Source organism: Limanda limanda, chromosome 8 (genome assembly GCF_963576545.1).
Source record: "Limanda limanda chromosome 8, fLimLim1.1, whole genome shotgun sequence".
In the NCBI taxonomy this organism is placed as follows: Eukaryota; Metazoa; Chordata; class Actinopteri; order Pleuronectiformes; family Pleuronectidae; genus Limanda; species Limanda limanda.
The window spans coordinates 7,836,129-7,850,261 of record NC_083643.1 but is presented as its reverse complement, the minus strand read 5'-3'; the positions used below and the strand labels follow the sequence as shown (position 1 = coordinate 7,850,261).

The 14,133-nt window shown below is 44.6% G+C and overlaps 2 protein-coding genes across 5 annotated transcripts in view; one reads left to right on the top strand and one right to left on the bottom strand.

Moving 5' to 3' along the window:
* srgap1a (SLIT-ROBO Rho GTPase activating protein 1a) overlaps window positions 1-8,474 on the top strand; it is a 79,853-nt gene extending 71,379 nt beyond the window's left edge. For 2 of the 4 annotated variants that reach the window (XM_061076682.1, XM_061076680.1), the window contains exons 20-22: window positions 966-1,103; window positions 4,888-5,281; window positions 6,047-8,474. In XM_061076682.1, coding sequence (XP_060932665.1) covers window positions 966-1,103; window positions 4,888-5,281; window positions 6,047-6,460 — 946 coding nt within the window. In that variant the 3' untranslated portion in view covers window positions 6,461-8,474. Of the gene's footprint in view, window positions 1-965; window positions 1,104-4,884; window positions 5,282-6,046 lie in introns of all 4 variants that reach the window. The other 2 variants (XM_061076681.1, XM_061076679.1) reach the window with 1 other exon arrangement.
* A 436-nt stretch (window positions 8,475-8,910) lies between these two features.
* Window positions 8,911-13,714, bottom strand: ccdc113 (coiled-coil domain containing 113). Its single transcript, XM_061076494.1, has 9 exons — window positions 13,591-13,714; window positions 11,887-12,022; window positions 10,770-10,925; window positions 10,526-10,675; window positions 10,217-10,330; window positions 9,862-9,960; window positions 9,666-9,773; window positions 9,417-9,572; window positions 8,911-9,287 (listed from the first exon to the last, which is right to left on the bottom strand). The coding sequence occupies exons 1-9, from the start codon at window positions 13,656-13,658 to the stop codon at window positions 9,183-9,185; spliced, it is 1,092 nt and encodes a 363-aa protein (XP_060932477.1). The 5' UTR covers window positions 13,659-13,714; the 3' UTR covers window positions 8,911-9,182.
* Between the last annotated feature and the right edge of the window lie 419 nt (window positions 13,715-14,133).

Sequence of the window (14,133 nt, the reverse complement as noted above, 5' to 3'; positions counted from 1 at the left end):
ACGTTCTCCGTCTCCAGGGTCCTTCACCAGCCCTCTCGTCTCTGCCTCTGACTCTCAGCACTAACAAGCGTACACTCTGCCATGGCGACCGCTGGGGCCTAATGAACTGCATTCACTGTCTCGTTAGGACCGGAACAGAAACACTCCAATCACTTAGTGGCCGGTCGACAAAAAGGCCATTTAGAACGCCGGCCCCTATTTCCTCCTCTCCTCTTTCTCCCGTCACTGGGCCGTCACTGTGCCTCTATTAATAATTCACCAGGAGGGTTACTGCTGCTGGGGTTTCTTGTTAGTTAGAGAAAGAGCGGAGGAATTTACAGCTGTACAGGGTCGTCCACCAGTGGAGTAGCATTGTGCTCTCTACTTAAACAGAACAGGGTGAGGAGTGATGGAGCACACAGGGTTGGGATCTTCACTTGTCCCATAAAAGAACCCAGAATAAAACACGAGAGAGCGTTTCAGGACAGGATGTCTCCTCTCACGACTCCGCTGTCGTGACGTTTGAAAAGTCTGTCTGTAGATTTTGTGCGATGACGAACCACTCTTCTTCGCTCTGTCTCAGCGCCACCACTGTGTTTTATATCAGCTAATACACAGCAGCTCAGGAGCTCTGATTACAGCCGCCTGCCGGGCACCAACTGTCCCCAGCATCCAGTCACACAACCTCACTGAAACCTATACAGTCGCTCTTTGTGTGTGTGTGTGTTAGTGTGTGTGTGTGTGTGGGTGTCACCACCAGAATACTGAGAAGCTCAGGAATATGACTCATCTGACTCTGTGGACCTTGGGGGGGGGGGTAGGAGAGAGAGGGGGAGTCGTGCTGACACACAGGAAACTGATATGGAACCCTGTCATCGAACAACAGAGCGACTATGACTGATTTTTTTCCAACTTTTTCTTCTTCTTCCTCTTCCTCTGTTTGTCTGTCCCCTCCTCCTCCTCCTCCTCTTCTCTCGGTGTCCCAGAGATGACAGCTTCTCAGACACTCTGAGTCAGAAGGCTGACAGCGAGGCCAGCAGCGGCCACGCTGGAGAGGAGAAGTGCTCGGGGAAAGACATCAGCTCGCCCACTGACCCGCGCATCTCTGAGGCCTACATCACCAGGTTGGTTTCCATTCTGCAGGAAGACTGGACGGAGATGTTGAAACCTCTGGGTAACCATTTAAACATTTGGAGGTTCTGTAGAATGTTGCCTCTGGTTAATGAGAAGTGATGAGTTGAGCATTAGTTGGACACAACAAATGAACAGCTGCAACATCTAAAGTGATTTTAACTACACAGGCTTTAGATGCATGTAAATGATAAGTTGCTGAATATAACTCATTAAAACTCTGACTGGACTTTTGAGAAAACTTAACTCCACTCCTTGAATATTGAACCAATCTCGTTGATGACAAACTGTAAAACCCTTTTGAACATCAGACAGTAACTAACGATAAAGTCGACCACTACCAAACGTTTCCTCTCCCACAAAAGAGGGATTTCCTCCACTTTCTCACACAATATTTTCTAAGTCCTGATACTGTGATGCTGATGAGCCAAAATATGACTTAAATTGTTATTTGTGCTTATTACTTATGCTAAAGTACATCTTAATATGTTGCTCACACACTAAAACTACCATTTTTTTCTTGTAAGTATTACTTCTTTATCCTAAATTACAATTATATTCTCAAAATATGACAAATTTATCCTTGAAATCTCTTTAAGTGACCCTAACACTCCGGTGTAGTTGTATAAACAGCTTCCTGAAGAAAGCAGCACACATTTGTTCAGAACACACAATCAATTCTCCGTGTCACATTTACGGCCTCCTGCTCCTCCTGCTCCTCCTGCTCCTCCTCCTCCTCCTCCTCTTCCTCCTCCTCCTCCTGCTCCTCCTGCTCCTCCTGTATCCTCAGCCCACCTCCCTCAGCCTCATCACCAGTGGACGGATGCACGCCTCCCACTCTGTTTAATTTCCCAGTGACCAGACAGTTTTGCGTTGTGAGGCATGCGTATTAAATATCCATTTCACATCAGTGCTTAGTCATCAGCAGTGGAATGGAACACACACATACATGGATAAATGACACACACACACACACACACACACACACACAGAGGACACACACATCCAATCACACTTCAGTCTCTGGCAGCGTCTGCGTGCCACTGTTACGTCTCCCACTCTCCTCTTCATTTCTCCTGCTGCTGGTGGAGCGAGCGAGTGAGAGAGCGACCTTGAAACATCTGTTCTTGGCTTTTGACGAACGCATGAACAAACGCTATTTTATTCCGAGCCATACTCACTTCCCAGCCCCCCCCCCCAACTACTCCGCTGTTAAAATGTTGATGATTCATGCTCGAGACAATATTTACACCACTGCAGGTTTTAGTAAGTGGACGAAGAGCATATCTGGAATCAATCAGCCTAACGAAGTTCCTCTTTATCCCAAAAGCTGAAATCTACAATATTCTTTACCTGCCACCTGCTCCCAGGTGACCCCCCCCTTTCTCTCTCTTTCTTCCTCTCCTGTCTCTCCATCTTCCACCCCCACTCACTTCTCCGCTCTCCCATTCAGACAGTCCTCGCAAGTTTTGAATCATTTATATCCTGAGCTTTATAAATAGATATTTCTCCTTTTTCCTCTCTTGTTGCTCACAATCAACAACACCCTGAGCCGACGGAGCTATGGCAGAGTTCGCCGTCGCCGTCGGTAACCAAGCCGGTTTCATTGGTGTGTTTCTGCGTCACCACGCTTTACAGTTGGTCCACTTCCTGTCTGGATTCTGCAGAGGAACCCACGGAATGTCTTGAGATTTCTTTTTTATTATCAGCCAAGGTCGTAACAAACAAAGTATGAGCTGTCGATGTGGTGACGCCATCCGGAGCAAGTCATACTACAGCCATGGTTGTAGTACACTGCCTGAGGGGTGGACTGGTGTTATGAATGTAGACTGCGCCCCCTGCAGGTTGGCAGTGCTTCCTGCACTTGTTTACTTTTCAAGATCTCCCACTGCAGTCAGACAATGAAAAAAATATAATAATATTTCTCTCTCCAGCCACTGTGCCTCCACCACCCCCTCCTCCTCCATTGTCTGAAATATTCTTGTTGCTATTAATGTTGTCGAGAAGTTGTTTCTGCTCATTAATTCATATTTTTACACCTCCGACATTTTTTTCACATCCATTTCCAGAGGGTTTTGTGATGTATGAGCAGGTTTGTAGTTCAGATTGTTACATAAGCACACATCTGTTCTCATTTATTTCACTAACTAATGTAGATATTTACACTTAATGATGTAGATGAGTAGTTTCCTGTCATTATAATTTTTTGGGGGAGATGCCAAAGCAACAGTGTCTTTGTGGAATTAAATTTATTAAGATTCTCACAGTCGTTCATATCCATTCTTATTATTTCTTATTATTTCACGCAGTAATGAGGCAGACAGTTAATCTTAATAATAATGTCTGAGACAGCGTTCAGACATAAACTCTATAAATGAGGCCATTTGCTTCACTAATTCACTGTTTGTTTATCATCACAAAGAACCAACAATGCAGATACTTTAATAGTTCAACTGACAAGCTCGCACAAGTTATTGATGGAATAATTATGGGGAAATATTTTACCAACAGAATAAATAACTGCATTATAATAAAACATTATTAGTCTCTTTTATTTGCCAGTTAAAATGTATCTGAAGTGCCACATGACTATAAATAGTTGTGATTAAATAAAAGATTTAATTCTATATTTTTCTCAGTCATCCTGCTGCATGAACTTGATGAGAGTGATTATAATCTCTTGATTGAACATAACTGGAGCTGGAAGTCATAAATATGTAGAGCGGAGCCTGGTGGAGCCACAGTGACGAGCGTGTGCTGCTCTATTGACCTCTTATGCAATAGAGCTGCTTCAAGGGAGTAGATGTTACTGTGGAGCAACATCATGTATAACTCAGTAAGCACATGTACAAAGGAGTGTGTGTGTCCGGTCAGATCAGCTCTATTGCACCCGGTTTCAGACGTGCACGTGAAATCAGGTGTGCACGCTGCTGTGCGGGTCCAGGTTCACGCAGAGGACAGTTACTCTGCTCCAGCAGCTGGAGCTTCTCCCAGGGAGCCGGTGGTGATGCTCGGTTGAACCTCTGCCCCCCCCCCCCCCTCCTTTGGCCGACAGCCAGCTCCACTCTGCTCCACACACACGTTTATCAAGAGCCACTGACGTCAGGGGTCCTCTCACAATAATGATGCTTCCTTTTATCGATATGACAAATGTTTTATGTTTTCCTCCCACCCCCCTTGATCTGGATCAAATTCCACACACTCAAAAAAGATCTGTCCCCTAAAAATGTCTGATTTCTTTAATCAATGAATCACTTTCTGGAAAAACAACGAAACTGTAGAAGAACGTCTCACAATGTCAAAGAAAGTGGGGATAATAAACCTGGACCCTGATCTGGATCTGCACCAAAAATGTAATGGGTTCTTCTTTGGGTCATGCCCCACCCCCCCTCCACAAAGTTTCATTACATCGGTTGAGTAGTTTTTGCATAATCCTGCCAACAAGCAGATGAAAAACTCCTTGGCGGAGGTGATGCCAGTAGAAAGCTCTAAATCTAAACACACTGAACCTTTCAAACCTCGTGCGTCCAATTCAGGGGATTCAACGTCTGAAGGAGGACTGCGATATAATAAAATATAGTCAATCACACTTAAATAGCCAAATGTAAAAACAGTTAATACATTAACTTCTTAGTCTCTGAAAAATTAACTTATGGAAGAAAACAAGTGCTATGATTGGTTGAGAGTTTGTTGTTTGAAGATTTCCTTTTTCTCTTGTTATGAAAGCAATGAATTAATACAATTTCCCTGTTTGTCCCATTTCCTTTATCCCAGTAGACACAAGAAAAGGTCAGAGCCGCCGTCTCGAAGGCCGCCCGCCCGCCCCAGTGACATCCACTGCATGGTGCACCCCTCCCAGCAGGGTCACGGGGGTCACGGGGGCCACGGCGGGACCCCGGAGATGGGCTCGCCGGTCCTCGGCCACTTCAGCCCGCGGGACATGCTGCGCAATCGCAACCACATGCCCATGGACAGCCCCGAGCGCCGGCGCCGCACCGGCCACGGCAGCCTGACCAACATCAACCGCCACGAGTCGCTGAAGAAGATCGAGAGCCCCCCGATCCGCCGCTCCACCTCCTCAGGCCAGTACACGGGCTTCACCGACGCCCACCACCTGCACCATCACCTCCACCACGGGGGCAAGCCGCTGGATCCGGAGAGCATCGCACAGGTCAGCGCGGGACGAGCGGCGAGCCGACCGCAGCTCCCTCCATCATCACAGCCCTGCCCCGCCCTGTAAACACATAGTCAGTCCCTGTCTTCTGCTTCCTCTGGCTGCAACCGTGTCCGTGTGCTGAATTCACGCAAGAGACGAGCGTCACAGGCAGACAGCAGGGGGCGTAGTCCGACACCGGGATCGTTCCCATGCAAAAACATTTCATAAAACAGAAAGCTATTCAAAACTGTACCATCGCCTGACTGGTTCTGATGTGTGTTGACGCACGCAGGAAGGGTGTGGCTCTGTTTTAACCGCTGTCCCATATATCTGAATAGCAGAGCCGTTAATGTTGCTTGTAAAAAAAAAAAGGCTCAGTTCGAACGCAGAGGTCACAGAGGTCACGTTAACCTGTGCTGGGCTGTCTGCCTGCAGACTGGGATCATGCTCAGATGAACACACCACGTCATCTCTGCATTTCCATAGTCGTTAGCATGCAGGAGGAAGTGCTGATGCAAAGTAGTTCTCTCCCTCTCTGCCTGGAAAACGCATGCTTGGTGACTTTCTGTTGACGTAGTTTTTGTTTCCTTCTAACTCCACCTCCTTCTTACTTCCGTGTCTTCTCTTGTTTGTTTGTCCTCATCTTTTCCTGTGTCTGTTCTGTCACGTCTCTTCAATGTTTTAACTTTTAACCGTCTTGTTTCCCAGTCATCTCTCCGTCATGTGTCCTCATCGTTCCTTCACATCCTCCCTGACGCATACTCTCTCTCCCTCCTGCAGGACATAGAGGAGACCATGAACACGGCTCTGAATGAGCTGCGGGAGCTGGAGCGGCAGAGCTCGGCCAAGCACGCCCCCGACGTGGTGCTGGACACCCTGGAGCAGCGGCAGACCACCTCCGGCGGCAGCAGCGGCGGGGGTCCCACGCCGGCCAGCTCCAGCGAGTCCCTCAGCCCCATCCACGGCGTGATGCTGAGGTCCACGGCCAACACCGAGCCGCCCCTCCGCCGCAGCACCAGCTCCTCCAGCGACACCATGAGCACCTTCAAGCCCATGGTGGCGCCCCGCATGGGGGTGCAGCTCAAACCCCCGGCCTTGAGGCCCAAGCCCATGGTTCTGCCCAAGTCCGGCCCGGCTGCCCAACCTCCAGCCACGAATCCTCAGGATCCTCTGGACAAGTCCTGCACCATGTGACCTCCGGGACGAGAACCAGGGATGTCAAACAAAAACTCTCAATCCACTTCCAGGGGGCGGAGAGATACTTCAAGGACGTACTGCAAACAAATCTAAGAGCGTGTAACATACATGGACCTAAGCAGGGAAGGACATTTCGAGACCAGACACCGGACTCTGAAAGACGGCGTAGGAGTTCCAACGTAGACTTCTGTTTCAATAACATGTTTATGTGTTAGAATGCTTAGATTAATATGATCTAACATCTTCTTTAAAATAAATACAAACAACAAATCACGAAGGCTTCCCTCGAGGTTTTAGAAGAAGTGTTCTAGCTAGTTTAGTTTACAGAGTCGCGGATCATGCAACCGAACAAAGCCCGGTGCAGGTAGCTCCTCCCACTCCCACTGAACCTGAACCAGAACTGGATGAGAGGGGCCTTGGAGGTTCTGTGATGGGTACCGGAACCGCGTCAGAAGGCTTCACTGACTCTGAGGTGTAAGTGAATTCCAATGTAAACCGTTCTAAGGTGTGCGGTGACTTCCTGGACAGACCTGGTGTGAAGGTTGGACTGATACAGGCCTGGAGGGACTTTATAAGTAATGGTACTCTGAATAGATAAGTAGAACTGATTCACTCTCTGCAGCTTTCGGTGGAACGGCATAACCACCGGGAGTCGTGTCTCAGTAACGTGCAAAGAATCACCTCTGTGCTGGACTTGCTCACAAACATTTGCATATACAAATATATTCCATTTTTGCCGGGAACGAGATCTGACGATTGGATAAAACCACTACTTCGTTGTACACTTTGATGGGTTCATGAATTCCTGCATCAGCCACTGATGAAGGGATAAAAATATGCCTAATAACTTATGCCTTTACATCTGTATAGGGGGAGCAGTGTGAAAAGTTCTGATGACAAATCATCTCCTAACTACAGTATATACAACACGTAGGCGATTATACGCTGTGAAACACATGCCATAGTTTCTGTTATGCCTTGCTTTCGCTTTATCTACCCAAAGACATGGCTGTGTAAGTGTAAAGCATGGACTCTTCATATAGATTGATGTGTGTAGACTTAATGCGGCGCCCTATGGGAGTGCTGCCAGTAGCCATGGACCTAATGACTGTTAGTGTAAAAGCCTCCTGATACGTTTCACCCTGCTTCCTTTTTTGCTTTTGCAGTGTGCTTCGAGACCCCCCTCCCTCTTGTCAGCTGAAACTTGTGTGTTTTTTGTGTTGCTTTTGTGGAAGATGACACTTTAAAATGGCTGACGTAATGATTTCAGAATGCAATAGCCACACATCAGAGTCTGTGCCCCCTGTTTGAGTCTTTGTATGTGAACCTCTGTGCTGTAGAAATAACAGAATCGGATGCATGTCCTGGGAATATCTGTCACAGAATAACAACTCCTAGAAGAACTAACTGCAGGTTTACACCATCGTTGACTTGACAGATACTTTGTGTGTAATAATCAAACGCTAATTTGATTTCTGAATTACTAACTTTTTATTATTTTTTATCATCTTTATCGTTATCTTTGTTGGGTAGAAAATGACTCTAATTTAGAACCAAATGATATATAATTATAATCCAGAGATACAGATGTCCCACCTACAATATGAAGCCAGTTGTGTAAAATGTGCTTTTGTCACTATATGTACCATCATCAACAATAGGTCTCCGTTATGCCTGATGTTCTCTCACATCTGTAGTATGTATGTATGTACCTGTGGAAGTGCCTTGGAAAATGTTGTAGAGGAACTCGAGACGTTCTGTTTTCGCATTTTCATGTCAGATTCCGTGTTTCTGAGAAACTGCAGCGCAGGAAGCAGCGAAGAAGTAATGATGCCATTTCCCAAACAGTAATACGACAGAGTAAATAAAAAAATAAACAGCTTACCCATTGTGACATTGCACTTTTCATGTATATAACTGTACATATAGCATGTAACATCATAACATTTAGAGTTCTTTGAGAGCTTATACCTCTGAGGATTTCTTTCTAATAAAGAAAATAGTTTGTCGAGTCTGAGGTGGATTGTTGTTTTTTTTCCAGAACCATAACCATGGGTACTTGCCTGTATTGGATTGATTGCATTGTCATCACAGTATGTTTTCATGTTTAACATCTCAGGAGCATCTCAACGGTATTCCTTCAAATTTAGTACAAATGTTCTCTTGAACTCAAAGATTAACTGATTCCATTTCAGTGGTCAAGGGTTTTTTGACCTAATGAGTCTTGGAGAAAAATGTATGTAGATTGAGAAACTTCACTGGTTTGTGGAGACATACAACCGCATGGCAATCATTTTAATTATTTATTGTAATTGGGTAAAATGGAGCTTTAACATTTACAGGACTTCCGTTCAATTTAGACTGTGTGACTAAAATATAAATCAGATATCAGTTATGTGATGGAAATTCATCTTGAGATTTGAAATAATGAAATTCTCAGACTTGAGTTGCCTTTGAGTCTTTATAATAATAATCTCTGCAGAGTTTATACAACAAGCACGGGTGCTCAAAATGGTAACCTTCAAACCCACACTTGTATTCTGTAACGTCCAACCAATATTACAAGAAAAAATCAAAAGGTTGAAACATATACAAGTGAAGTTGCATAATTAATATCACAAACACAAATCATTTGCTACTGTTTAGTGAAGTTTCCATCCTTCATTCATTCGGTCGTCTGATTCTCTGGCTCCCTCGTGTTCTTCTGTGTGCGGCAGCCTCACCGGGGGCCGTGGTCGCCCCCCCCTCCAGCTCCAGGGCTTTCTGCAGCAGTGAGAGCGGCTCTCTGTTTGGCCTTTGCCTTCCTTTGAGTCTTCAAGGCCATCTGGTAGAAAACAGAAAAGAGAGAGAGCTCATTGTTCCGGAGACTGTCTCACAACATTTTCTTGTCAGCCGGCCTGAGTCATGCTGTGGTCTGATAATCGTCTTTAGGGAAAAGAAATATTGAGTTCACCTCAGCAATCTTATCCTTCCGCTCCCAAGTGTGAATGCTCTGCAGCAGCTTCTTGTGTTTTTCTTTGACGTGCATGTACTCGAGGACAGTGGGAGCTCGAAAATCAGCCATCTGGCCGAGCAGGTGTTGGTCCAGGGCATGGGCGGTCGAACGCTTCTGAAGAGGGAAAAAAACAAACTGCATGAATTACTTTAGCTGATATATTGATCTAAAACTTATTTTATTAACATTTTCAAACTAATAACAGACCTCTTCAACCTCCTGTATGTCCTCATCAAGTCTGACCAGCATCTGCTCCCTGTTGCTGCTGTCATGTCTGAACTCTTTCAACTCCATTGTCGTACTGTGCAGCTTTGCCTGTTCACACACACACACACACAGACACACACAACATGAAGAAGATGACCTGAGGTGGGCTACATTAACATATCAGTCTCTCTCTTACCTTGTGTAAACTGAGGATACGTTGCACTGTCAAACTTTTGACTTTGAGTTCGTCTGGATTCTTGTCAGATCTTTGTTCAATCTTCTCCTGGATGATTTCCTACATACAACACACAGCACCACACATTGTTATGTTTAATAAAACAGTCATCCACATATAAATGCTGCTTTTATTTAGTAAATAGTGGTAGGAACACATCTGATGAGCTCTTATTAGAAAAAGCAGCAGATCACGGACTGATTCATTGTTTTCTTACCAAATTCTGAAACTACACAATCGAGTGACAATCTACTGGGACATAATAAAACCATCTTTCTGCTTTCTTGGCCTCTGTGTAAAAATAATTTCTCATCACCTTCTTGAACTCAGCTTTTCCCATCTCCTTACTACGTATCAGTTTCAGCTGGACCTTCCTCTCCTCGACCTTCATTGCTTGGATCTTCAGATGTAACTTCTCCAACTGGTTGTCCTGTTTCAGTTTAGGGAAGCAAATACTATGGGTTTTTTGCCATTTTGCTCCAACATGTAAAACTAACTACACATCCAAACACAATATTGATAGAAAAGAGAAAGGAACGTTTTTCAACTATTACAGCCTCACACAGAACTACATATTTTGTTTGTACACTTGTGTTGAGATCACTGAACCACACCAGTGTTTCACCTTTGACTTGTCTCTGACGCAGTGCAGCAGGCTCTCTGGGTCCTTCACTTCCAGACTCGTGTCCTTCACAGGTTGGAGAATTCTGCGGTCAAACTCTTTCTCGGCCTTCCTGAACCACGCCAGACACATTTCAGACACTTGCATCGAGGCCTGGGAACACAGGCAGAAAGAATGGTGAAATGAGATTAGGGCACATTTTGCTGGTTTGTTATCTTTTTTGTGCAAGGGTGTGTAACAGCCTGACCTTGTAGTTGTCCTGGACCAACTCACTGCTCCGTTTGAGATCCTCACAATCTTGTGTTGTCGCCTTTATTTCACTCCGTTCCATAAAAAGTTTGTGTTCCAGGGTCAGCTGCAGGGGGCGATCTGTGATGGAGGAACGAGACCTCCGTCTCCGTCCCTAATAAAACACACACACACACGCACACACACACACACACACAGGGACATTATTAAATCATCGTTCATGATCAATAATCTATAGTTTTGGGAGATCATTTCAATAATCCTTCCTTAGTGTGTGCCAGGAAACCACATAAATGGCTGCTAATTGCAGCGATATGATTTGTCGTCAGTCTTTCAACTTATAAGGTGTTTGATTTTGTTTTCAACTTTTAAACCTGTTCTGTGACCATGAGAGAGAATAATGTTGTTGTGGTGGTGGCTCATTAGAGCAGCTGTAACAGGAAGGTGATGAGTATAGTTGAGTCCAGTCACACACACACACACACACACACACACACACACACACACACACACACACACACACACACACACACACACACACACACAAGAGGAGTAACACACACAAACACAAGAGGAGTAACTAACACACACACACACACACACACACAATAAGAGTAACACACACAGACACAAGAAGAGTAACACACACACACAAGAAGAGTCACTCTCATACACAGACACAGGAGAGGCTGACATACAAGGAGAGTAACACAGACACACACACACGCCCACACAAATACACAGATGAGGCTGACACACAAGGAGAGTAACACACACACACAGGAGAGGCTGACACACCAGCAGAGTAACACACACACACACACAGACACACACACACACAGACACACACACGAAGAGTCACTCGCACACACACAAACAGGAGAGACTGACACACAAGAAGAGTAACACACACACACAAACACACACACAAACACACACACACAGGAGAGGCGGACACACAAGAAGAGTAACACACACACACACACACACAGGAGAGGCTGACACAAGAACCATGTATGTGCATGCAGAATTAGCATGAGTTGTTGGTATGAGTTGTTCATTGTGTTAATTTCCAGCTGTGGATACATGTGTGTGAGTCACTGAATGTCACTCACCCCCCCCTCGATCAGAGAGGCCACCGACCCCTCAGGCCCCTCCCCCCCGGCCGGGGACTCCAGGTCCAGTGGATTCAGACGGCCGATGAAACTCTCAAACATGTGATTCTCTGTCAGCATGGCTTCATGGGAAATCCTGGAGGGAAATGACAACAACTTCCGTCAGCCAGGGGAAACTTTTGATTTTTAAAGTTTAGCAGCTTAAAGTTAGAAGTTAATAGTTAGAAAGACTGTTCAAGGTGTAGTCAAACTATTTTAACAATTCATTCTGTGAGTTACAATGGATGATAAATAAAGCAGAAAGAGATGGTAGGCAATATGAATGGATGACAGCTCAAAAGATAAATGATTGATAAATAGAAAGGGCAATAACAGATAGATGAATAGATGATAAATAGAGATTATGGGCGATAGATGGGTAGATGATATATTGATAGAAATGATAGACAGATGATCAATAGAAAGAGATTGTAAATGGAAGATTGAATATAGATAGATGCGTAGACAAATGGAGAGATGATGGCCAATTGGTGGGTAGATGATAAATGATAGATGATAAATAGAAAGGATAGATGATGGACAGATGGAGAGATGGATGATAGATTGATGAACAATGACAGACAGATGAATGTATGATAGATGGATAGACAGATGGATAGACAGATAGATAGATAGACAGACAGACGGATAGATAGATGGATAGATAGATAGGTAGATAGATAGATAGATAGATAGATAGATAGATAGACAGACAGACAGACAGACAGACAGACAGACAGACAGACAGACAGACAGACAGACAGACAGACAGACAGACAGACAGACAGACAGACAGACAGACAGACAGACAGACAGACAGACAGACAGACAGACAGACAGACAGACAGACAGACAGACAGAAAGACAAACAGACAGATAGATGGATAGACAGATGGACAGACAGATAGATAGATAGACAGACAGACAGACAGACAGACAGACAGACAGACAGACAGACAGACAGACAGACAGACAGACAGACAGACAGACAGACAGACAGACAGACAGACAGACAGACAGACAGACAGACAGACAGACAGACAGACAGACAGACAGACAGACAGACAGACAGACAGACAGACAGACAGACAGACAGACAGACAGACAGACAGACAGACAGACAGACAGACAGACAGACAGACAGACAGACAGACAGACAGACAGACAGACAGACAGACAGACAGACAGACAGACAGACAGACAGACAGACAGACAGACAGACAGACAGACAGACAGACAGACAGACAGACAGACAGACAGACAGACAGACAGACAGACAGACAGACAGACAGACAGACAGACAGACAGACAGACAGACAGACAGACAGACAGACAGACAGACAGACAGACAGACAGACAGACAGACAGACAGACAGACAGACAGACAGACAGACAGACAGACAGACAGACAGACAGACAGACAGACAGACAGACAGACAGACAGACAGACAGACAGACAGACAGACAGACAGACAGACAGACAGACAGACAGATAGATTGATAGATATATACATCTACTATAATCACGTTGCTCTACATGGCTACATACATAGCAGTTAGCATGTAGTCTTAAAAAACGTTTAACCATGAAGTTTATTCACCTAAACCTGCCTTGATTAACCAAACCATTTTAAAGTATATCCGTTAAAAGCACATTTATATTACCAGAGTTCTTCGATTCGGCTGGAGAGAGGTTGTTCCTCCTGTTCTTCTGTCTCTTCCATGTTCTCCATGGTTGCTAGGGTAAACTGAACTCCTGGCGTGGTTGCTATGGGCTACGTGTTGCATTCGAGGGCCTCCGTAGAATCTATACAGGAAAGCAAAAACACAACAATCGCGTCGAGTGTTATTGTATTTCAGGGGTATGTTTTTTTTATTCATATGTGAGGGAAGGGAAAAAGGAAAATAATGATTTTCTCATCAAAAACAATTATTTAATGAATACTTATAATATTAAAATGATAAAAATACATTTATTTCAAACATAGAGCAAAGAAATGACACAAGAAATGAATACGGGTCATTTTTGACCCATGTTGTATATATTTATATAAATATAAATGTATTATTTTAAAGGTAACAAAGGGAAAATTAAAATAAGGATTTGTGTTGATCAAAAGCAAGTTAATTTGGGAATAACTGAAATACTGAATCATGAAATTCATTCACAGCAAATGAACATGGCAGCATTTGAGGTGGTCAGTACAA

Coding starts and splice junctions, on each gene's coding strand:
- ccdc113 (XM_061076494.1), bottom strand. CDS start 13,658: ATGGAGAACATGGAAGAGACAGAAGAACAGGAGGAACAACCTCTCTCC. Junction 10,676..10,769: donor TGGTCCAGGACAACTACAAG/GTCAGGCTGTTA, acceptor CTGTGTTCCCAG/GCCTCGATGCAAGTGTCTGA. Junction 10,331..10,525: donor GCGTCAGAGACAAGTCAAAG/GTGAAACACTGG, acceptor AAACTGAAACAG/GACAACCAGTTGGAGAAGTT.